The 25,339-nt window shown below is 43.6% G+C and overlaps 1 protein-coding gene across 1 annotated transcript; it reads right to left on the bottom strand.

The window, feature by feature from the left end:
• Nucleotides 1-1,113: 1,113 nt before the first annotated feature.
• On the bottom strand, nt 1,114-24,851 carry NEIL3 (nei like DNA glycosylase 3). The gene is made up of 10 exons (XM_083631193.1): nt 24,207-24,851; nt 19,118-19,236; nt 17,693-17,827; nt 16,475-16,688; nt 14,925-14,999; nt 13,448-13,614; nt 10,023-10,192; nt 5,502-5,880; nt 3,341-3,515; nt 1,114-1,848 (listed from the first exon to the last, which is right to left on the bottom strand). Exons 1-10 carry the CDS (start codon nt 24,516-24,518, stop codon nt 1,666-1,668), a joined length of 1,929 nt encoding a protein of 642 aa, XP_083487319.1. The 5' UTR covers nt 24,519-24,851; the 3' UTR covers nt 1,114-1,665.
• Between the last annotated feature and the right edge of the window lie 488 nt (nt 24,852-25,339).

The raw sequence follows: 25,339 nt of genomic DNA on the forward strand, positions 1-25,339 counted from the left end.
GGTTCGAATCCCCGCGACGGTTGCTCGGTCCCTGCTCCTGCCAACCTAGTAGTTTGAAAGCACGCCAAAGTGCAAGTAGATAAATAGGTCCCACATCGGAGGGAAGGTAAACAGCGTTTCCGTGTGCTGCTCTGGTTCACCAGAAGCAGCTTAGTCATGCTGGCCACACGACCCGGAAGCTGTACGCCGGCTCCCTCAGCCAGTAAAGCAAGATGAGCGCTGCAACCCCAGAGTCGTCCACTACTGGACCTAACGGTCAGGGGTCCTTTTACCTTTTACCATTTTTGAATGGGCTTCCATCTGTGATGGCCAACCATCACCTTAATTTGCACCAAATGCAATGCTCCACCATGGATCTATATTCCTAACCAGCGTGTAGATTTTGTAGATCTATAGGCTAGGGCATTGCATTTTGGGTAAAGTTAAAATGATGGGTGGACACTGCAGGTGGGAGCAGAGATTTGCCCCCCCCCAAAAAAAACCAACCACCCAGGGACATGGCAGGGAGGGCAGGGTAAGAGGTGCTTCTGAGTTCATGGGGCTCTTGGCCAGTGCCTAACCTAGCTAATGTTTGGAGGCAGAGCTGTCTTTAAGAATTATGCCAAGAGCCCAGCCCTATGCATGTCTATTCAGAACTAAATCATCCTAAATTCAATGGGACTTACTCCCAAATAGGCATGTGTCCAATCCATTTGCACAGGTCACCAATAAATGAGAAGAGAGTGGCCAACTCTGCCATGCTTGTTAGCCAAACTCCATTGATCTAAAAAGATGGGTAAAGTGCTGTCCAAATTTCCACCAAATTTAAGTGCAAGTGGCTTATGCAGACTTAATGCACCAAACCAACCCAAATGTGTGTGCCTAATTCTGCATAGGGGATCAGGCTGATTGCATAAGCCAAGCTAAATTGACCACCTGTTCAGTTCCAAAGGAGCAACATTTTTTTCTTAGGACAGGTTCCTATATGGAGAAATATTAAGGTGAAGGGAAAACCATGGCAAGGTGACCTACAGATCTGCAACAAACAATAAAGCATGTTAGTTAAATGCATCCCTTCTACTTTGGCAAGAAGCTCATTCAGAGCAATCCTTAAGAACAAACAGAGGCTCGTCATTGCTAGAAACAAGTTTATTGAATATATTAATCTTTCATAACTGATTACAAAGTGTATTAAAATCTATTCATCTTAAATGCATTGAAATATAAATGTTTATGGAAACACAGCTTAAGAATTGGGAGTGGGGGGAAAGTGCTGAAGGACAAACAACATGTACAAACTCCGACTAAAAATGTATGTTTTGTTGACAGATTGTAGCACATTGTGAGAGACACCTAAATCCAGATAATTCCTGAAGACTGCATTTAAGCAATTTGGGGTGGGGTGGGGTGGCAGGAAACAAGACAACAAAAGATACGACGGGTATTGTTCAGATATGTTAACCCTTCCACATGAGAGCTTCTAGTGTTAGATAGATAAAACAAATCACAGAGGCAGTTAGAAGCAGGGAACAAAAGAAAGCATGTCCAAATGTATAATCTAGATGGATTTGCAATCGCAAGATACCACTTGATCATGACCCTCCTAAAGTATCTCCCAGAGAAGAGCAGCGTTGTACACACAGTTTGAGAAGATTAACGTCAGATGGTGTATTGGAGATGAATTGCTCAGCATCCTGGGATAATCTTCATTCCTGGACCATTTTCTGCCCACTGAAAGAAGTCACACTGCTTATCCTTCCCAAGAGGGCACACAAAGAAATTCTTTCCATTATTAGGACCAATCTTCAACACCGTCCTCATAATGCTGCGCTTCCTGTGATTGCAGAAGGGAAAATGCAGGTCTGCCCACTGTAGAGAGAAATCATTTCTCCTTTTAACATCAGATCCCTCTTTTAGACCGGTGGCAAGAAACTCGACTTTAATTCTGCCAGGTAGGTGGCAACTGCTAATAATCAGGGTAAATGGCTCTCTTTCAAATACGCTATATGTTTCACCACCTGAGCTCCACTCGTTTGACTTTGTGAGAGTAGAGTTTTCGGGAGTCTTATCTGACTCTGGAGGCAACATGGGTTCAATTTATCCAAGTAAAGTTCTGGTACCTCATAGCTGAATAGCAATAGACCTCACTTCCCCACACTTCCAACTTCCTTCTCTCCCTTTTCAGAATCTGAAGGTCAAAATGACATAACTGCACTCCTTACTGCATAGCAGAGGCCAGTGTAATTGCTGTGTTAACAGAACAAAACCCACATGAAAATAATCTATTGTATATTGCGTTCAGCCTATCCTTGGGAAGTTAGTTGAGAGGGCCTTTTACTCCCCTTTCAGAACTTCCTTCCATGTGTATATTAAGCATGTGGAGAGGAGTGGAGTGTATACACTGGCCCCACTCCCAACATATCTGTCCTCTGCTGGTCCCAGCCCCATGAGGTAGAAGGTCTGAAAAGGATGCCAAGGTCCATACAAAGAGATTCTTAGATTTATTTATTTTTTGCAGCGACTACCACTAATTTGCACAGGGAGCCCTTTTCAGACCTTTCAACAAGCTGCAATGACGTCTGGGAGAAGAAAGTGCTGCTCCTTCCTCCATGTGTATATGGAAGGAACAAATCTGTCTCCATCTGAGCAAGAAGGAGCTACCACCACACATTCCACAATGAGGCAAAAACATCCCAGGAGGATGTGAAGCAGGTCTGTGGCCTGGAGAGAGCACTGAAGACTTGACTGAGAGGCCCAAGGCGAACCTCATCACTGAGGTTCCCCATCACTGCCATAGATGGCTACTGGTTGAAGAGGCAGAGAAGTAGGGGGAGAACCCTCTCCCAAACTCCCCATTCACCAGCTTTTCAAGGACAGCAATGGCTACTTGATTGAAGAATAATCTCTATTCCCATCTCTGCATCAATTCCACTCTTCAAATAAATATTCTCTTGTGCCCTCCCCACATAAGAAGTCACCCAAGCCAGGCAGTTAAATCCCGCTCGTGACTGACAGGAGCATCCCCCCTGCTTCTGCTTTCAGAACTGGGGAAGGGATATCAATAAGCCATAGCTTTCTATGTGTCTATTAACTCTTAATAGTGTCAATAAATGAAAACCTTTTAGTGTAAAATCTGAATTCAAAGTTCACGACTCTACTCCACGCAGAAAACCATTCTGCAGTGGCCACGATGTGTCTAGAAGTTATCTAGGAAAGCTAACTTCATCAGTGACATTGTAATTCTCCTTCCAGTACACTAATCCCGAAAGTACGAATGAAACCCATGAGTAATCATAACGGGTTGGAGGGAAAAAGTTGTACCCTTCAAGGGTACTCGGCAAGGCTACGCAATCTCACGTACTTCAAAATAGTCGCACCGGGCTTCTCTGGGTAAAGGACAAGCATAAAATTGCCTGCCCTTGTTTTCTCCGTCCTTCCTCACCACGCGAAGAACACAGAAGCGGCTGTGTTTACTGCAGCGAGGGTTGCCAGTATTTAATGTGTAAGAACCATCTGTCATATTAACTGGAGGTGCTCTGCAATGACAGGTTGCAAAATAATAATAAAAACTGCATGAAGTTAAAAGGGATTAGTTACAGCAACAGCAGCAGCAACACTCTTCCTCCCTTCCACCAAACACTCTTGCCTTTCGTACACAGCTGTCAATAATGCATTGTTATACACGTGTAGTGATCAAAATAGAGAAACCGGATATTTTACCTGCCCTACTTGATTTTTCTTTAAATAAAACTGAAGGAATCTTCACTGAGCATCCAGGCAATTGAAATGAAGGGCAAGTGGCAAATTTAAAGTCCCCAAATTGCATGGCCTCTTATTTTATCTCAATTTTTAAAATATAAAACAGCACCATTCCGGTGTCGCTGGCATAAATTTTGTCCTTTCATGTTGTTTAAAAGGCATTCCGAATTGGCAGCAGCAAGACGTACTCGAGGTCCAATTCCCTCCAATTATAGTCTCCCTCTCTGGAAAGCTATTACAAGTGTCTTAGACCAGGCCATGGGGATCTCTACCTACTTGTCCGCTTCAGAGACAATTTTCCATGCTCTTTGATCAAAGCTACTTTAATGATCCCAATCATGTTCCACAGAGGAGGAAGTCTGACTGGCGGAGCAGAAAAGTATATTTTATGAAGGTGGCAGGGAAGCTTTACTCTCCCCTAACATTAGCGTCACCAGAAGAGTTGGAGAGCAGCTTCGCTTACAAGGCACAAGGGCATCTTCCTTGATGGTTAATGTTTAAACAAGGTTAGTTCGCTCCCTGTTACTTTGATTTAGCAGCAGCCAACCTTTTTTTGCTGTAATTCTACAAGTCAAGGCCAAATTCCACCCGGCGGTGCTATTCTCGCGCTCCTGTGTACATCGTAAAGTGCTACCTGGGAATTCTGACATCCTCCTCCAACCCCCTCTCAGTCTTCACCACCTCCCCAAAGGTCCAACTTTGGGTAATGGTTTACTTGGCTCCTTACTCAAATGGGTTATATACACCCCATACCTTTACGGTGGAACCTTGGTTCTCAAACTTAATCTATTCTGGGAGTCCGTTTGACTCCCGAAACTGTTCAAAAACCAAGGTGCAGCTTCCGATTGGCTGCAGGAGCTTCCTGCACTCAAGTGGAAGCCGCATTGAACGTTTGGCTTCTGAAAAACATTCAAAAACCAGAACACTTACTTCTGGGTCTTTGGCGTTCAGGAACCAAAATGTACAAGTACAAAGGCATTCGAGAACCAAGGTACAACTATATTAATTTATTGCCTTTATACCCAGTCTTTTTCTCCAAGGGGCTCAAAGTGGCATACCTGGTTCTCTCCAGCCTCAATTTTATGTTGTGAACCGCCCTGAGATCTATGGGCATAGGGCGGTATACAATTTTAATTAATACTTCACCCCTACAACAACCCCGTGAGGTACGCTAGACTGGCCAAAGGGCACCCAGTGGGCTTCATGGCCTAGTAAGGATTTGAACCCTGGTCTCCCAGGTCCATGGCTAACACTTTCAACCATGGTGCTACACCTGCTACACCACAATGCAGTTTTGTTTCTTGGCTACCAAGTATGGAAGCAGGCAGCAAGGAATACATTGCTCTGCTGTGCTATACAGAAGCCCACTGGCCCCCTTGCACCTACAATTAAATTCTGTAAAGTTCCAGGGCTTCTGCCCCACTTCATTTCTAAGACACAGCAACTAGTCTCTTGCCACTGCAGTTAGCCGCTTGAGCTTGGCAAATTGCCCTTTCTTCTGATCTAACAAGCTGCCCAAGTCACAAGCGATTCTGTGACAAATAAGGGACACACAGCAGCAACAAACTCTGTTTCATGAGTTACCCATTATCCTTATTGGACGGAATATATATCAAACCACTTCAAAAGCAAAACACGCAATAAACCCCAAACCAATGCTTCCCTCTAAACATTGCCTTGCACCCATCAATTTCTACCTTTCAAGTCCACATTCAGTGAAATATACTTTAGAGGAGTCTTGTTTAGATCTGGAATTAACAAACCTGATTGCTAAATTCTCATTGATCGTCCCAACAGATGAAGATGAGGAATCAATCTTCTGTTTCTTCTGTGCCGGCTTTAAAGAATTATATTGATGGGAGAATGATACGGGTGTATTTACAGCATGGTGGTTGGTGCTGTTATAATCATTTCGTGAAGAATCACACAGAGAGTTTCCATCTGGAGTTAGACTTCTGCTTCCATTATGCTTCGGCAGAGGCAATTTGCTAGCAAAATCTGACAGCACCAATGTTGTTGTCCCAAACACAGTTTTCCTGTTGATCTTAATTTCTCCCCTTGGTTTTCCAAAGTTATTACATGGGTACTTGATTAAGCTGCTGTTAAAGGCTGCCAAAGCTTCATTCTTCTGTATTTCTGGAACTTAAAATAGATAGCAAGAAAAGGAAGACATCCCAGTTAGTATCCTCTTTGAACCACTTATCACCCCCTGGAATCTACACACTACTAATCATAGAAGCATAGCATGGTAGATTTGGAAGGTACTCCAAGGGTCATCTAGTCTATCGCCCTGCAATGCAGGAATCTCAACTAGATCATACACGACACATCGTCATCCAACCCCTGCTTAAAAACCTTCAATGAAGGAGAGTTCCCAACCTCCCAAGGGAGCCTGTTCCACTGTCAAACAGTTCTTACTGTCAGAAAGTTCTTTAGTCGGAATTTCCTTTCTTGCAACTTGAATCCATTGGTTCAAGTCCTACCCTCTAGAGCAGGAGAAAACAAGCATGCTCCCTGCTCCATGTGACAGCCCTTAAGATATTTGAAGGTGGCTATCATATCTGCCTCCTCTTTTGCAGGCTAAACATACCCAATTCTCTCAACAGACCCTCTTAAGGCTTGGTTTCCAAACCCTTGATCATGTTGGTTGCATCACGCATGTTCTAGCTTGTCAAGATCGTTCCTAAATTGCAGTGCCCAGAACTGGACACAGTATTCCAGATGTGGTCTGACCAAGGCAGAATAGAGGGGGACTATTACTTCCCTTGATCGGGACACTATACTTCCATTGATGCAGCCTAGAACAGTATTCACTTTTTCTGCTGCTGCATCACACTGTTGACTCATGTTAAGCTTGTGGTCCACCAAGACCCCTAGATCCTTTTAATAGTTGTGAACATAGGAAGCTGCTTTACACCAAGTCAGACCACTGGTCCAGTCAGCTCAGCATTGTCTACCCTGAATAGAAGCAACTTTCCAGGGTTTCAGACAGGGAAACATTCCCAGCTCTCCCTGGAGATGCCAGAGATTGAATGATGGACCTTTTGCATGCAAAGCACTGAGCTACAGTTCTTCCTTAAGAAATAGTTATCCATAATGTCTACTAGCCTTGGATGCTGATGCACATCCCCATTTACATCAATGGGACTCAACTCAGTTCAGGTTAGCATTGTAGAAAGACAGCAATAGTCTTATGAATGCACACTAGCAACATATGCAAGGATGGGGAATGTAGAAAGGGCCTTTTCAGAGGAAGTAAAATTTCATACATTCAATTAATTAAGGGAATTTTACATACATTAATTAAGTGGAGGGGGGGAAACTGCAAGCACATTTGCAAAGCTAAGCAGGATCCGGTATGGTTTCAAATTGGGTGGGAGACCATCTGTGCATTGATATTCCTGCATTGCAGGGGCTTGGACTAAATGACTTTTGGGGTCCCTTCTGACTCTATAGTTCTGATTCTAGGACAAAAGTATTAATTATAAGCATTGAGGAAATCATTTTACTTACATCATCTTTTTTATTAAAAAAAACTCTCTAGATTTTATTTTAATGTAGATTTTTGAGATAAAGTTGCTTTATTTAAACATATGTTAAAGAAGTCTTTAGATGCCAGCACTGGACTTTGATAACAGCTCAAAAGCTTCACAACTGGAATAAAAGATGCCGAGAGAGAGAAAAAGAGCATTATCGTGATTTTCTTCTAAAGCCCTAAGCCACGCTGCCTTTGTTGTATTGGGTCTGCTTCAGCTTCTAGGGAACCAGCTGGGGGCATAAATTCCAGGAGAGAAGTTAATTGGCAAATCTGACTTTCTGAACAGACTAAATCTTTAGGTTCCTGGGGCTGACATTTTAGTGGAAGACAATCAGCCAAGAGCAACTTTGGCAGACAACAGAAATCCTTCCCAACTGCAGATACAGTTGCTCGCTAACCTCCCTTGCCCAGCACTCTGCTGGCTCCAGAAGGCCTACAGCAGGTCGGCACATCTTTTCTCAACCTTCCCTTACAGCCAGTCGCAGTCCAGAGTGTGAAAGGCTTCCAGGAGCTTCGAATGGAAGATCTTACCAGATGCTTATAGCATCAGTGCTCCACTGACAGCCAAGCCCACTCCAGGCATATTTCACTAGTCTATGTTATCCTTATGGGTAAAAGCACCTTCTCAGGGACTGCAATTGGCAGATCAAGTGCAAAACAAATAGACCTGGAAGAGGAAGAGTGACAGGAATGGACAGCAGTCCAAGGGCCATGCAACCTTCTGGGGCCACATGCCCACTGCTGGGCAAGGAAGAGGCAAAAGTGGGTGTTTCCCCACCCCTGATTTGCAGTTGGTAAGGATAGCCAGCAATTGATCCAGGTGAGACTGGACATGCAGGAAACATTATATTAACCCAAACTTGGGGAGCCTCTTAAAAGAAACTGGCTTGTCCATTAGAGGGGGGAGGCTGATAAATTAGAGCAGCACAGCAGAAAGCACAAAGGCAGGAGGAAGTAGAGGAAAGAGACAGCAAGGAGGAGAGAATCATGGAAGAGAAGGGAGGAAATACAATCAGGGTAGGGCAGGGCAGAGAAGTAGAGTGCCTCAGAGATTAGAAGCTGAACACTGCAGCTGAGAGCAGCTCTTCTTTGTGGGAGAAATGAAAGACATCATTGCTGAGTGATTGGAGTTTGCTCCAACTGTAAAGGTAAAGGGATCCCTGACTGTTAGGTCCAGTCGCAGACGACTCTGGGGTTGTGGCGCTCATCTCACTTTATTGGCTGAGGGAGCCGGCGTACAGCTTCTGGGTCATGTGGCCAGCATGACTGAGCCGGTTCTGGCAAACCAGAGCAGCGCACGGAAACACCGTGCTCCAACTGTAAAAGGTGTAAAAAAATATATACCCATGTGAAGTTTCAACACTTAGTTTTAAAATCACAATTTTTATTAAAGGTTTTAAACACTTTTCAGGCACACACACACACACACAAACACTTCTATTGTTTTTGAAATACTAACAGGGTGGAGGACAGCTTTTGTCCCTTCCAGCTAGAAAAGATTTTTTTTCTCCTTACAAATGCATTCCCTTTCAATTTATGGAACATTTGGTCTGACAATTCAGGGAAGTTGCTGAAATCTGCAAAAAGTACCAAAGGTTTAACTGAATAATTCATGCAGCATGGGATGGGATAACAGCTGTGAAAGTATATATTTGAGTTACAAAAGGAACATGCTATTATTGCACAAACAGTTGTTCCTTGAGACAAGTTTCTGGGTTTATAATGCAGATTCTAAGAACACGGGCATCTGCTCAGGGCTGTTTCATATAACCTTTCTCTATCTTAATTTTCTTGAGAGAGGATTTCCTCTGAATTTCTTTCCTAGTCTGTGGAAAGAAGGGCTGTCTATTCTTCCCACCCCATATAGCTAGGACACCTAAGGACCTTCTCATTTTTTTACTTTTTAATTGGGACTTTGGGGTGGCTAGTATATATTGGCCCTGTCCAACCCTCCACGCCACACATTCAAAACACAGCCTCATCTATGCACACATGCAAAACGCACACCAGCAGACTGCCCCCCATCCCATTCCACAGCCGAAGCATACAGATTAGATGAATCATGGTTGGCTATCATTCTTTCTCCCCATGCATTAGTCATTGGTGTAATGACTGGGGAAGGGAAGATCTGCATCCATGTCAGGAATTTGGGCCTACCAACCCCAGTGCTGCGTCCCACTATTTTTTCCTTCGTGTTGATGCTGTCATGAAAACTGGCCAGGTCTTGGGGTCCCAGAAGAATTTGCCTGGGGAACCAGAGCAGGTCCTCAAACTAGGCTAGCTACCCCTACAGTTCAAAGGGGTCAAGTCCACAAAGAAAAGATAACAAATAAGCAGTAAACACGTGTCAAGAAGCCACATCCAATAGCAGCTTCCCAATTCCCAACCACATGTCCGTCACATGTCTCTAAATGTTTGGGGACATGTCTAGCTAAATGGGAGTGGCATTTTCTGCAGAGAGAAAAAGAGAGGGGGAGGGAACAGTGCATGCACCATGCCACAAAGTATAAAGCAACTCTGAAATAAAATAATATCAGTGATATCCTTTGTCTTCCTCCTCATATACTATTTCAGATTTGAAGCATTAGGGCAAGTAATAGGCATTTAGGACCAGTGTATTAATGAACATATTACCTGTATGTTGTGAACAGGAGTAGAAACAACACAAAGCAAAGCAAAACGGTTCCATGTTGCTTGCACTGCTGTAATACATTACGATGCCAGACAGACAACCATATAGACTTACGCTCAGGCCTTGGAGTCAGGCATGCATCACAGAGTTTGACAGACGGCTTGTTTATCAGCGTGCATAGTGTACAGGCCCACTCCTCTTCCGATTCCTGAGCAACTTGTTCCTTACAAGACGACCCCCTGCTGTACGCCCAGCCAATTAAACCATTTCTTCCTGGCAGTTTGCTGCACAATGAAAGAAAGGGGGGAATTGATGTTAACATGTTGAGAGGTTTGTTCTGAGCATTGTGTTCCGCCAGGGGTTATATGGGAGATTCAGCACTGGATTCTGATAGCTTGGCCACCAGCGAGGGGGAAAGTTGGGCTGCTGCGTCTGATAGCTTGGAAGCTCCAGTTTCGCCTTGAGGGTTTATCAAGGCTATGAACTTGGCTATCGAGACATGGAATGGGAAGGGCGCTATTCCCGCTCCTCAAAAGTGTATTTCCCAAAAACAACAATAAGAGTTTACTTATTTCAAAGCACTGGGTGATAAAACACAGTGGCATATCAGCCATCTATACCTGGGGTGGCTACTGTTTGGCTCTCTGGAAGCTCTTCAATCATTATGCCAACCATTCCTGGTGGTTGGCCATGCTGGCTTGAACTGATGAAATCCAACAATGACTGAAAGGTCACAGGCTGCCCATCCCTGATGTATGCAATCCAGCCCTTCTAGGCTTTCCAGATAGATTCAATACACATGCTAGGCCAGGAAGTGATGGAGATTAGGTTCCTCCCTTGCCCTGTACAGTCATAACAGCTGCCATACATAGAGGGCTCTATACACATGTTCCAATGGACATGTGTAGATCAGAAGAGAAGTCTGCCCACTCCGTCCCCCGCTTGTGATTGGAACTGTTGTTTCATGCTTCTGTGTATCCTGCACTGAGATTGTTAGATATAGATGAGTTATTTGGGGGGGGGACATAAAAGGGAACTTTGTGTTCCAGCCTAATTCTCAAATTCTTCCATGCTTTAAAACTGGATTTCAACAAAATAACCCTGATTGGGCATCGTTCCTCATGTATTCAAGAATCAATCATATGAGGAGGAGAGTGTGGACTTATGCTTGCTAGCTCCAAACCCACAGCCTCCAACATCCATTTGTTGTGGGGGCAGCCTGTAGATGGGACGGGATGCTAATGTGCAGGCTCCACCCTTGTGATTTAGAAACCAGGGAATGGAATGAATGATGAAAGCTATTTTCAATCACATGTTTCTTCTTGCTTTCCCATCTCAGCAGTCTGTTATCCTGACCAAACCATAGTTTAACATGGCATGCTATCACTGCAGTCTTAAATGTACCTACCCAAAGAGTACACCCAATTTTTTTTGGGGGGGGGAGAGAAGAGGACAAGCACATAATTCATTCTAAGAAAAAAGCAGGTGTTGCATCAGGCCAGAGAACTGCCCTCACAGCAACGGTTTGAAGCAAAGTTCTTAACCTGAAGCACTATTTCTGGGTTAGCAGAGTCTGTAACCTGAAGCGTATGTAACCTGAAGTGTATGTAACCCAAGGTACCACTATACATGGATACCACTGGGGGACATCCACGAGAGGAGGCTGCTGCCCTCCTTCTGGGTTTTCCAGAGGTATCTCCTGGACCAAGGTGAGAAACAGGATGCTGAACTAGGCAAGCCTTTAGTCTTAACTAGCAGAAATCTTCTTGTGTTCTTAAAACGATCCTCCCTGAAAATCTCTTCCAATTTAGCTAGAAGGTAGCAGATTTTTTCTTTTCTCCCCTTTTCTGAATTGTGGAGAAAATATTCTCAATAAAAGCTTGCCCCCCTGGTGCTCTCAGTAGACATCCTCCATCTGCAGCTTAACAAGCTGAAACCCTGCTGCCTGCATTATTTTGCATGAGAGAAACAAGGGGATGAAAATAAGATATCTGTGTGACTCCAGCAGTGAATGCGCTCCTTAACCCTACTGTTTTAGAATCAGGGAATACGGCCCTAAAAATAACCACTTTGTCTAAGGGAGAGAAGAGGTGGGATGAAAAATATTTAAAGGAAGACAAAGAAAAAGCAGATGGACTACTTACAGCACAATCCTATGCATGCCTTCCTTGAAATAAGCCCTACCGTGTTCAATGGGACTTCCTTACCAGGATTTAGGATTGCAGTCTTGCTGTACCCCACTTTCTGTGGAAAGTGCGTTTAGGATTATATCACTAAGTTCCGTTGATGTACTACAGGGAGTCCAGCTCCCAAGAGACTGAAATCTACTCACACTAAAAAAAACCTGGCATTGGATTGGCCAAAGTTGTTAAGCTTTTTTTAGGGAGCCTTTGATTTTGGGGGGTGGATCAGTCAGGATCACATGAAAGACATGGATCGACCAGGGAGGCCTTGCGATCTACCAGTAGATCGCGATCAACCGGTTGGACATCCCTGCTATACAGCAATACTTTGGGTGGGTAGAGAGGGAGGGGAAGAAGTGTGTTGCCTGATTAATCAGGACATTTTAAAAATAAGGTGATTCAACCCTGCAGCCCTAGTACAAACATGCATTTATTTATGAGCAAAGATTGCAAGGAAGCAACTATTTTCCTGCAAATGTGGAGTACAAATATGTGATCTTACTGTTATACATGTTATATACCCTGATATTTTGTGATAGAGCAGTATTGTGGTACCTCAGGTTACATACGCTTCAGGGAAGCTTTTAATGTTTGAAGTATTAGAGGATTTTAATTTTTTTTTGGAAGCCGCCCAGAGTGGCTGGGGAAGCCCAGCCAGATGGGCGGGGTACAAATAATAAATTATTATTATTATTATTATTATTATTATTATTATTATTATTATTACATATGCTTCAGGTTACAGACTCCGCTAACCCAGAAATAGTACCTCGGGTTAAGAACTTTGCTTCAGGATAAGAACAGAAATTGTGCTTCGGCGGCGCAGCAGCAGCGGGAGGCCCCATTAGCTAAAGTGGTGCTTCAGGTTAAGAACAGTTTCAGGTTAAGTACGGACCTCCGGAACGAATTAAGTACTTAACCTGAGGTACCACTGTATATTCTTTCGGATAACAACTTATTCATTTATTTCCAGTGTATTCAGGCATTTTGTAAACATAGATTGATAGCAATCGGCCAGTTGGACATCCCTGGTGCACATTCAACTCTTTTCCTGTGGTAGCCTATCTATATCTACTTGGTCCCAATAAGTTCAATAGGATTCGCTCCAAGGTTTAGCGTACAGAATTGCTGGCTTAATTCAGGTGGCTGGGCAATGGGCAGGGGTAGCCCAGAGAGAGGAGGAAGGAGTGACAGAAAAATACAGAATGCCATTTAAAACAAACAAATGCCAAAGGTTGGATTTTGACACTGGACAAGCTGGAGAGCTATTGAGCAAAAGGTTAGCATTTCTAAAACCAGCTCTTCTCAGAATGCTGAGATAATTTAGAAAATGTTTGATAAAGGTGAACAACCTACCCAGGATCCACAAGCTGAGGCTTGTCCTTTTGGCATAGAGGACAGAAGTACGTCATTCTGTTATTCTCTCCTAAGCGGCACACCGTGATCTTTGCTCTGCACTGACTGCAGTTAGGGCGCTTGTACACCCTGTAATGCTTATACAGCGCTGATCCCGTCTTGCGACACTAGAACAGAGAACTGAATTATTATTCATGTGATTTAGAAAGCCAGAGCTCCAGCCCATTGTCAAATCATTTTATCCTTGACTAGAAAAAATAAAATAAAATCCAAAAAGAGAGATTTAAATACATTCACACTTTGGGCAGTTAAAAAATGTTCCATGTATTTGAGAAATTCCTGTTTTTCTGTCCTGGAAATTAGCTTCCCCTTTATAGAATGATCTCCACAGAGAGGAATAACCATGCATCAGCCTTGTTGGCACTGGGCAAAGAGGTTTGTTTTCCTTGGGCAGCGCAAATGATACTATATTGTTAAATCTGCTTTTAATGTGTTCTTGTAACTTTATCATTGCTTTTTTTAAATTGCTTGTCAATCACTGCAGGGCTTTTGTTGTTGTCAGAAAAAGACAGTGCACATTTTCTCTCTCAATTTTTTAAATTAATTTTCACAAAATTATAAATGAACAAAACAAACAAACAAACAAAAATCATAACCTTATTAGAAATTATACTTATTGACCTTGTTAAGTGACTTCCTCGCTTCCCCTTGGTTGAAATTCAACAATGCATATTTTTTTTGTGAACCAATAAGCTCTTTAATTTTTTAAAAAGTTTTATATACATACATATATATATATTACAAACCCATATTTCTTATTTGCAAAATAAGCAAAAGGTTATCAGCCAAAAAAGAGAAAAGAAACCATCAACATTTCCCCTAGCTTTCTGACTTATAGGTAAGCAAGACATCAAGCAATGCAATTCATCTTTTAAACACGGTGCAAAGGATGATGGGTTAGTTACCAGTTCTCTGGCAGTTGCCATCAATGGTGCTTAAGCACCAACCAACCTGGACAGAAAAAGCTGATAGTGCAGCACTCCAGGAGAGTTCACATTACATTTTTCTTATTAAAAAAATAATCAAACAGAAACCTAGCATGCTGAAGACCAAAACCACTTCCCCTGGTTGTGCTACCTTTCTATATCCAGATAATTTCTGATGGCTTGGGAACATTGAATCGTGTAATTCTCTGCCTGGGCTCTCTAGCGGAGTGGCACAGCTCTTTCCTACTTTTTCTAAATACATCAGTTGGCCCCAAGTCCTATGAAAATTAAAAGACTCAAGTGCATTTCCCTTTGGATTCCACAGGCAATTTTCAATCAGCCAGGGAGAAAAAGCCTCTTCAATCAATTGGCTGGGTGAAGCAATTTTATACTAATGGTGTTAAAAACATTTTTACTATCAAGACACATGTTCAGCATTTACATTTTAATGCAGTTTTCGAAGATCTCTTGAGAAAGGGCTTTCTCCCTACCTTATAAAAGAGAAGCGTGAAATCCCGAGTCATTTTCACCAAGTGATGTACTTGCTCATCCGTTAGCTGACAGGCCTGGAATTTGGAGCAGAGGTTTAAAAAACGACGGCCAAGGACTCTCCAAACCACAGTGGGTCACTGCTTAAAACAAGGAAAGGCTGAGGACATGGAACCCTTATCTTAAGAAGCCATATCACTGGTAATGGGACAGCTACCATAGATTCTGGCGTATTAGACGACCCCCCAAATTGGCAGCTGCAATTTGGGGGTTCGTCTTATAAGCCCAGCCGCCTAATACGCTGAGCAGCTCCATGCCGGGAGAAAGCCGCCCAGCGCAGAGCGGAGCCCGCCGCCCGCTGCTTCCAAAGCAGCAGTGGGCGGGCTCCACGCCGGGCGGCTTTCTCCCGGCGCAGAGCGGAGTCTGTCGTCGGCTGCTGCTGCTTCGGAGCTGCTGCAGCAGCAGCAGTGGGCGGGCTCCGCGCCACACCACCCATACCCGGCATATAAGACGACCCCCGAGTTTTTAACCTCTTTTCTGGGGTTAAAAAGGCGTCTTATACGCCGGAATCTACGGTAGTATCGTTTTAAGGCTGGTATCCTATGGATATGTATTTGGGAGTATGCCACATTGAAGTCTGTGGACTTTCTTCTGTATAAAATTCTACCACAAACATGAATACCAGGTAGTGCCATTAACTTTTGTCTTGACAATCACTTAAAGGGGATCAGTGCTAGAATTTTAATCAGGTTGGTTACAACTGAACTATGGCTGTTTCCAGGTCCCCTTTCCCACCGGCCTCTCCAGATCAAATGTAGGGGGTTGATATATAGTGGACCCACCATTTACGCAAGGATTTGGTTCGGGAGGTGGCACACATAAAGTCAGGAACCCCCAAGGAGATAAATATCATCATAGTACTTTTCAGGCACCAGGAAATCATCATCAGGGACCAATTTTATCATCGTATGGCTTTTTAAAAAGATACAGCGGTACCTCGGTTTACGAACTTAATCTGTTCCTGAAGTCCGTTCTTAAACCAAATCCGTTCTTAAACCGAGAGGCACTTTCCCTAATGAGGCCTCCCACCGCCAGTGCCCTTCCACCATTTGGCTTTGGTTCGTAGACCAAGGTAAAGTTTGCAAACCGGAACACTACTTTCGATTTTGCGGAGTTCATAAACCGAATAGTTCGTTAACAGGGCTGTTCATAAACCGAGCTACCACTGTACTTGAATACTTTGTGAGTTTTTACTACTTTTCAAACTGTTCATTTTAGCACACTTGCCCAATATGGAAATATCAACCTGAATTATTTTCTTCTCAAGACCACTTATTTAATTTGTAAGGAAAAGCAATCTTGGTCAGTTGCATGCCACGTCCCTTTTGTGAGAAGATTCTTTTGAGGATCTGCTTTTTGAAACTGCCATGGCCAGGTGCCTAATATTCTGTTACCATTACGAAAATGGTACAGATTTGCATATATTTTCTTAAACTCTGGTTCTCGCAATTCAAACCTGCAAGTAGGAGGAAGCCAGGAATATTTCACATACTTTAACAACTGGATGGAGACCACTGTCAAAAAGTGCTTCGTTCTTTATTATGTTTCCCACTCCAGGTAGGACTGCCTGGTCGAGCAACACATCACATAACATACGTCCCTTTTGCTTCTTAATTTCACCTTCTGCTCTTAAAAAACTAAATTTTGGAGAGCATACATCCAAGTTTTCTAGCATTCTGACTTTCTGTTCACATTCAGCAGCATTCCTGCAAGGTTAAGGGGGGGGGGATATGTTGTAAGTGGACAGTTGGTGAGCAATGCATTGTGCAATTAAAATATTTAAGTACCGGTAGTTGTTTTATCAGTAGGTAGTATCAGAGAGAGAAAACAAAACTGCCCAAAGCCAGGCTGGATTTAGCAGGAAGCAATCCATAGTTATAAACCAGGAACTCCCCCCCCCCCCCTTTTTCTTTTGGAAGCTCCATTCTGATTTACCACAGTTTAACATTATGCCAGAACCCTAAACTGTGGTTAACCGTACCTATGGGTTATTGAATAGAACTTCATAAGCAAAAGTTCAAAATTAGCTTGTCTAAGCAAACCAGGGGTGTGAAACCTTTTCCAGTGGATGGAACAAAATCCCATCCCAGATCTCTTTGGCAGGTGAGTGAGGCTACCAACCAGTCCATCACCTGATATTTGTATACCAACATCTGGAAGACTACAGGACTCCCATTACTATATAGCAATACTTTGGGTGGGTAGGGAGGGGAAGAAATCTGTTGCCTGATTAATAAGGGCATATTTTTAGTCAACTTTTAAGAAATGAATGAATAAGTTGATTCAACCCTGCAGCCCTAGTACAAACATGCATTTATTTATGAGCAAAGATTGCAAGGAAGCAACTATTCTCCATTAAATGTGGAGTACAAATATGTGATCTTACACACATGTTCTTATATCGCTGTGCAGTGTAGTGTTATACATGTTATACCCTGATATTTTGTGATAGGGCAGTATATTATTTTGTCAGTTTTATGGATAACAATTTATTCATTTATTTCCAGTGTGTATCCAGGCATTTTGCAAACATCTACCATTTTACCACCACCACCCCGCTTATAAAACAAATAAAAGGAACTACTTGAATTTAAGCATAGTTTTCGCTTGATTTAAGCCATCTTGCAATGTTTCCAACTTGGAGCCACAGTATTTCCCCCTTCAGGAACTCTTGTAAAAACATATCGCAGGGAAACATTCATGGCTTTACCTAAGTTCAACAGTTGCATCGTAGAAACAAACCAAATCATTAGTCAGTTGTATTTCCAGAACTGCCAATTCTCCACTTCTGTTCTGGCTTGCATCTGCACTTATACGCAAGGAACCATTCATGCCAAAGTGGATCCTAGAAAAGAAAGACATTTCTGAATATCCCTCAGTTCAGAACATTAACTATTTCTAGCTTATCCCCTACTTTGGCATAACTCCAACTACAATGGCTAAGGCTGCTGAACAGACTGATAAACTGGGGTATTGTTTGGGGCTTCAGTTGGGGTTCTTCTTTTGCTGTAATTGTTATTAAATTTTTGTTTCTTAATCTTCCCCTTCTATGGTCATCAGCGGTTTAGCTATATACGGTATATATTTGTCTCAACACATTCACCTCCATGTGAGCACCAATCCGCTAATGAAGGCCTTTGTCACACTGTGTGAACAAACGGCTTTTTGCTAGACTGTGCATCTCTTACAAACAGACTCTTGTCTACCAGCTTCCTCTCTTTTCTGCAGTTCTAGACAATCAGTACAACCGGATGCAGTGCTCTTCTTATATTCTTATGTCAACGGTTGAAAAGTTTGCAGTCAGTATGAGAATGTGTTCAGTGGCCTAGTTCATATGCCGCACTAAGATAAACTATGACTTAGAGAGCCAGTGTGGTGTAGTGGTTAAGAGCGGTAGTCTCGTAATCTGGGGAACCGGGTTCGTGTCTCCGCTCCTCCACGTGCAGCTGCTGGGTGATCTTGGGCCAGTCACACTTCTCTGAAGTCTCTCAGCCCCACTCACCTCACAGAGTGTTTGTTGTGGGGGAGGAAGGGAAAGGAGAATGTTAGCCGCTTTGAGACTCCTTAAAGGGAGTGAAAGGCGGGATATCAAATCCAAACTACTACTACTACTACTACTCTTCTTCTTCTTCTTCTTCTTATCACAAAAACGTGTGGGTACCCAGAGAAGTAATTGCAGCCACTTTGATCCTTCCTGGTCATTGTCATGCTTTCACTGAGCTAAGTCATGGCTTGGTGTGTGATTTGAACCCAGGCTCATGGTTTAGCTCTCTCCAGACTCACCATGAGTTTTAACCAAGGTTTGTCCTATGGTTTATGGCTTGTGGTTTGTTCAGGAGAGCTAAACCAAGAACCCTGGTTTGGATGACAGAGTAAGCTGAACCATGACCATGGGCTTAGCTAGCTAGCTCAGCAAAAGAACCACCAAGGAGGAGCAAGGCAACCATGAGCTCCTCTCTGGGAGCTGCACTTGAGTGTTCATGCTAAACCATGGTTTGGCTTAGTGTGAGATGCAAACCATGTCAGCGTACAGAGATGGAGAGTGCAAGCAACACCTTTTGTTAAGCCCAGTTTTTTCAACAAAGCTTAATAAAGTTGGGCAATATTTCCTCCAAATTATGTATACTTTACTTACCTCAAGGCTTTCTGTCCAAAATACATGAACAGCTCCTTCCCCAGAGTTTCCACACCACTGTAAACACATCCATTAAGCACACTCAAGACGTCTTGACTGGATACTTTATTCCCAATCACCTGAGTGGTGTGAAAACAATAACAGCAACAATAAAATAAAAATAAGTAAAGGGGATTTTGTGCCAAATATAAATCTAAGAATGTATGATGGAACTCCTTCTAGATAGATTTTAAAAGCACAGAAACCAAATAGGTGCACCAAAAAGAATCTGAGATCAAAATGTTGGTTTTAAAAACACAAATGGCCACTTGGACAAATCTTCCAATGTTTGTACAAAAGAAAACTAATTACATTCGTGCTAAGCTCCGCTTTGGTCCTTGCCAGTTTGCTCAGAGTTCTCCAGCTGAAAGACTTGTGAAACCGAATGCCCAAATATTTGTATGAAGCCAACTTGTGCAAGTCTATGGTTATCCACTAGGACCCTTCTGTCAGTACAACAGAATGTAAGAAATGATTCAAGCAAAAGCTGTTGGAAGACTACACGCTAAATGCTGAACGCTATGCATCGACACTTAGCTATTTATTTGCCAAACTACTATAATATGCTGACACTGTTTATGAAATATCTTCCTTGCTACTCACACAATATTAAATAATTTAAAGGCCCAAGATTGCTGTTTTCTCAATTGCCAATTTGTTTTTTGAATTTCTAGATGTCTTTGTGAAATAGAACATGTTGTAAACTGAAGGTCATGGTGTAATTTATGATTATTTCAGACAGGATAACAACTTGCTGTTGGATGCATAAAATCTGAGGGTGAATGGGAGCGAACTTAGGTTTCTTTAGAAGTGGTTTTCCATCAGCCTGACCAAAGCCAGTATCAGTTTTGAATAGTTTGGTGCATTTCAGTAACATGTTTCAGGGCCAATTTACTTTTGAGTGCATCCAACAAGGCATACAGTTGATAATGACCTCGTTTTTCAGATGTTTTTCTACACCAGCCCTGCATAACTGGTTCATTCTCAAGCCAAACTCAGCCCACTGGCCATACATTGTGGCCTGACAGATGCTTGACAACCGCTTCATTTTTGCTCTCCCAGTCACACCACAAAAGCAAGAAATTCATCCAGCTTTGTGACTGTGATTCAAGTAAAAATAGGCTCATGAGGAAGGGTGGACTGAAGCTTATTCTGTTCAACATGTAACGAAAGAGTTCCTTAGTTTACAGTGTGCCATGCTGGCTGTAGGCTTCCACATACTATGCCCTGCCATTGTTAACCATGAATGTCGTTTTTTCCTCAAGCTAAGCAAGGCTAGGCCATCACTGGCGATCATCTGGAAGCAAATCCACCCATGGCATGGTGCCTTAATCTACCACCTCCTAAATAGCAGAGGCCATGTACAACAAGCAGATGATGCCTTTTCCAAGTTAACTATGCACACACTGTTTGAAAACTGCTTTCGGGAAATGACTTTACTTTTCAAAGTATATTCTCTGGAGAAAGCAGCTAGAGTCTGGTTAGCATATGTAAAAATGAACGGTTACTAGCACAGTCAATTGCATTGGTTCTTAGTAGTCTATAATCACCCTGCCTCCCAGCCCAGTGGCCACCTCAGCTTGGACATACAACTGACTCATACAACAAGCTACAGGGCTTCCATGTCACTGACATTTAACACGAATGGGGACCAAGTCTCCACAAACCTTTATCACAGGATAAAAGTGTTCTTAGATACCCCAAAACTGAGGAAAGGGGATGACATAGTTTTGTGAAAGACAAGCCTCACTGAATGAAAACAACAACTAGAGAGGAGGATTATAACCTTGAATTCCTCCAAACACACTACATGTAGTTTTCTGTGTGTGCAAGTTTGGGAGGTGAGGTTAGTCATGCGATTCCCCCTGCCTGCCACTGAGGTGTGAAGAAATTCAAGTAAGTAAGATTAACTATTTTTTATTGCTGTGTTTAGTGGGGGTTTTTTTTCATGATGCTGTGTGCTACCTTGGGTAAGGCATGCCCCCAAAGGTAGAATACAGTATAAATAATTTTATAAAACAATCAAATCCAGGATGTTTTACCACATGATCTGCTGTTTGTGCAGATCAGACAGAAGGATTGTAGCATAGGAAGCTGCCTTCCATCAAGTCACACCACAGAATTCAGGAAATAATGGAATCCTAGACTGGCCCATTTAGCTCAATACTGTCTCCCCTGACCAGCAGTGGCCTTCCAAGGTTTCAGCAAGGGTGTTCTCCCATCCCCACCTGGAGATGCCAGGTTATGAACCTGGGACCTTCTGCATGCAAATCAGATGCTCTACCACTGAGCTATGGGCATGGCCTGTTCCCAAAGAGTTGCATTAAGCAGGAACACAGGCAGCTGAATTATATGGAATCAGACCAGTAGTCCATCTTTAGTTCAGTGCTGTCTAGGCTAGACTGGCAGTGACTCTCCAAAGTTTCAGGCAGGGAGCCTTCTCAGGCCCACCTGCAGATGTCAAGAGATTGGATGTGGGGCCTTCTGTGGGAAACAAACCAGGCTCAGTGCCAAGTGCTGAGTTGTTTGGCTTTGTGTACAGCTACAAGGTGCCCAGATTTAAAAAAAAGCTACAGTATCCTAGGGAAAAGCAACACAAGTTATCGTTACAAAGGCAAAATACAAGTTACCACTTGTTAAAATATATATATACGAAGTGCTGTCAGGATTTACTGTTTATGCCAAACATGTCTTTACAAACAACCTAAACAGAGAACGCTTTGTGCATTTTCAAGTTGGAATATTTACTATATATTTCCAATGAAAGACCACATAACCAGAGTACTTTTGAGGATTATGTTTCCTCTAATAAAATTTCCTTGCTTGCACTTGAACAAAGACAGGGTGGGTGGGGAGTCTCCTCCGTACCCCCCACCCCACCAATCAGGAATACAGCCTTGGATGTTCACAGCTCATTAACCCAAGCTGCTCATTTATATTCCAACATCTTTTCCTCTATAAAGTTCCACAAGCCCCAACAGAGTAATTTTATGCTGGCAACACAAGTGATCAAAACTTGTGGAGAAATTGCATGCTGTGTACATGGGGAAAGCAAGTGGGGAAGCGGAGGAGGAGAACCCTATTCCCTTGTCCTGTGCATTCACACCAACAGCAGGCCTCGTTAGTACATTTTTAAGCAAACAAACAACTCCATCCACCTGCTTTGCTTTTTTTTCCCTGTGAGCCAATTTCAGTATGTGATCTTTCCCTGTACTTTTCTTTTTTTAAAAAAAACTCCATGACAGTGACTCTATAGCAGATACTGTATAACGGGCTTCCTTATAATAATTTTTTATTTTTATTTATTTAAATTTTTTTTTTAAAAAAATTGCCATCTTCCTAATTAGGCAAAGTGACTCGAGGACACTTTCCTCATTATTTCTTACATGTGTTAGATGTTTGCCCAAGCTCTACCAACTCTTCAAATTAATCAGACTCGTTATGGTTGATTTATTATGTTAATGGCAAGAATATATTACAGATTGCCAGTTATTTCTTTTTAAGTGTTTTGTGCAGGGGAAAAACAAAAAACAAAAAACCCTCACAAACAGCTGCCCGAAATCGCTGAAACAGTCAGAACTGATGATTACTGGGGACGATCAGTCATGTCTGTTGTAATTCTGACATGTGACAAAGGAATGTTTACTGGGCAACCTTGCAGATGCTTAGTTTTAGGAACAGGACCGGCAGCCTGGATGGTATACATCGCTGTTGCAACCTATACAATGTTTCACATGACCTGCCCAATACTGTGCCACAATATTGTAATATAGAGCCTAACAAAATGGAATGAAGGGGACCAAAGGGCACCATACTTGCCATGCAAATATCATTGGTAAAAACTCAATGGTAATATTTATTTAAGTACAGTGGTACCTCGGGTTAAGAACTTCATTCGCTCTGGAGGTCTGTTCTTAACCTGAAACTGTTCTTAACCTGAAGCACCACTTTAGCTAATGGAGCCTCCCGCTGCCGCTGCGCCTCCGGAGCACGATTTCTGTTCTCATCCTGAAGCAAAGTTCTTAACCTGAGGTAATATTTCTGGGTTAGCGGAGTCTGTAACCTGAAGCGTATGTAACCTGAAGCATATGTAACCAGAAGTACCACTGTATTCATGTGCCATTTCCCCCCTTTACAGTCTGCAAATCTGCTCATGGCAATAACCTTTGTAAACGCATCACACGCTGATACAGCCCTAAAATCCTATCAACACAACCAATAACACATTCAGTCCTTTCCATTAGTTTAAATGGGTTTTCTATAATGGATGCATTTTCAGGAGCAGCAGCTGAAGTAATCCTAGCAAGTCGTTTCAATCACGGGGCTTTGGGGCTGAGGCAGGAAGCGCTGTTGTTGCAATGTCACACCTCATTGTATGGAAGCCAAGACAAGAACAGCTTCCTCCCGGGAACCCGTCTGTGCCAATGTGTGGGTGTTCAGACCCAGGAGCCAGCGCTTTTCCAACACCAGGGAGCAGAACTAGCAATCTGCCCTTATCACACCAATAATATGCAAAACGGGCTTAAAGCAAGCTGGCGTGTGGATCCTGCTCACTGATTTTCATAGAATCGGAGATGGAAGGGACTCTGAGCATCATCGAGTCCTCCCCCTGCAATGCAGGAATATGCAGCTGTGCCATAAAAGGGGATCAAACCTGCAACCTTGGTGTTATCAGCAAATACTCCCATCAGCAGCAGGTCCGCAGCCAACTTGGAGGCTGGTCAGGGATGGGGGGGGGGACTGCAGTCCAAAGACACCTGGAAGACCACAGGTATTCCTCGTTTTTGCTTGTGGGCTCCCAGAAGCAGATCTGGCTGGATGTGTCTTTGGGTAGCCCTAGAATCATAGGGCTGGAAGGAACACCGAGGGTCATCTATCTTAACTTAAAGCATCCCTGACAGGTGACCATCAACCTCTGCTCTTATGAAGGGGGGGGGAGCCCTGGGAACATCGCCGCCCGACTCCTTCCCTGCTGTCATTCCTATAACCACAGCGGGGGTGGAGCGGAGGTTTAGATCCGCGCCGGCTGCGGAGTGCAGACGCTACTAACCGCGTTAGGGGAAGAGGCGGCCGTGGGAGCGCCGCGTCCTGCCGTGATGGTAAACCGGGACAGGGGCGTCGACGGGGCTCTTCCCCGCACGCCCCGCACCGCCTGCCCCGCGGCCACGCGGGCCCGGATCTTCTCCCCGTTCAGCGCGCAGCCGGGACCTTCCACCATCCTCCCGCCGTGGGGGGGAAAAAAAGAAAAAGCGTTCAAATTTCCCGCCTGCCTTGCCTGGCTGCTGCCCCGCCCCGCGCTTCCGCCTCCGGGAGTTTTGTGCGCAGGGTCCCGGCGGCTCTGAGCTCGAGAGCTCCGCCTCATGTAGAAGGAACGGCTGGGATTTCAGGGTTCCTGCCAATGTGTTTTGCAGTCCCTGGATCACTTTCCGTCCCTCCCTCTGCCTTCCATAAAAAAGGAGGAAAAACTGCCTGCGTGTCTGGCGCGTATTCAGGATCACTGATATTTGAGCCGCAGATCCTCTTCGCATTTACCGGGGGTGCGGGGAGCAAGCCCCATTGAGCTCAGTGAGGTTTCCGAGTAGTTGGAAGGGGGTTCCACGGGTCATCTAGTCCAACCCCCCTGCAGTGCTGGACTCTCTTGCCCAATGTGGGACTTGAGATTAAGAGTCTCCTGCTCCACCGACTGAGCTACTGTTGATGCAACACAGAGTATATTTACACCGAAAGTGAAGCCTTAAGAGTTGCCAGGGCTTGGGCATGGTTGTGTGGCAGAAGAGAGACTTGTTTTTCTTAAAACTGCGAAAGCCTGCAGCAGCACAGTGTGTCATAATTGTATATGCCATTGATAAGTCCATTGATAATGATGTTTGTTCTGAGTATGACTTAGTTGGGGGGGGGGGCATGAAAGCAGCATGTAAGTGCCCTTACAAAGAATTCCAGGTCATATCCATGCATTTGTCTGCGGTCCAGTTCATCCAGTGCCCCAGTGTGTAGGCTGTGCATATGTGCCAGGAATAGATATGTGTCTTGAGATCGTGAATGTGTGTGCATGCGCGCACATTCACACATGATCATGTAACCAACAATGGATAATTTAGCTGGTTAGAGCGTGGTGCTGAACATCAAAGTTGCAGGTTTGATCCAGTTGCATATTCCAACCGATGATTCCAACTCTACAATTCT

This window comes from Podarcis filfolensis, assembly GCF_964270895.1.
Source record: "Podarcis filfolensis genome assembly, chromosome: 9".
NCBI lineage: Eukaryota > Metazoa > Chordata > Lepidosauria > Squamata > Lacertidae > Podarcis > Podarcis filfolensis.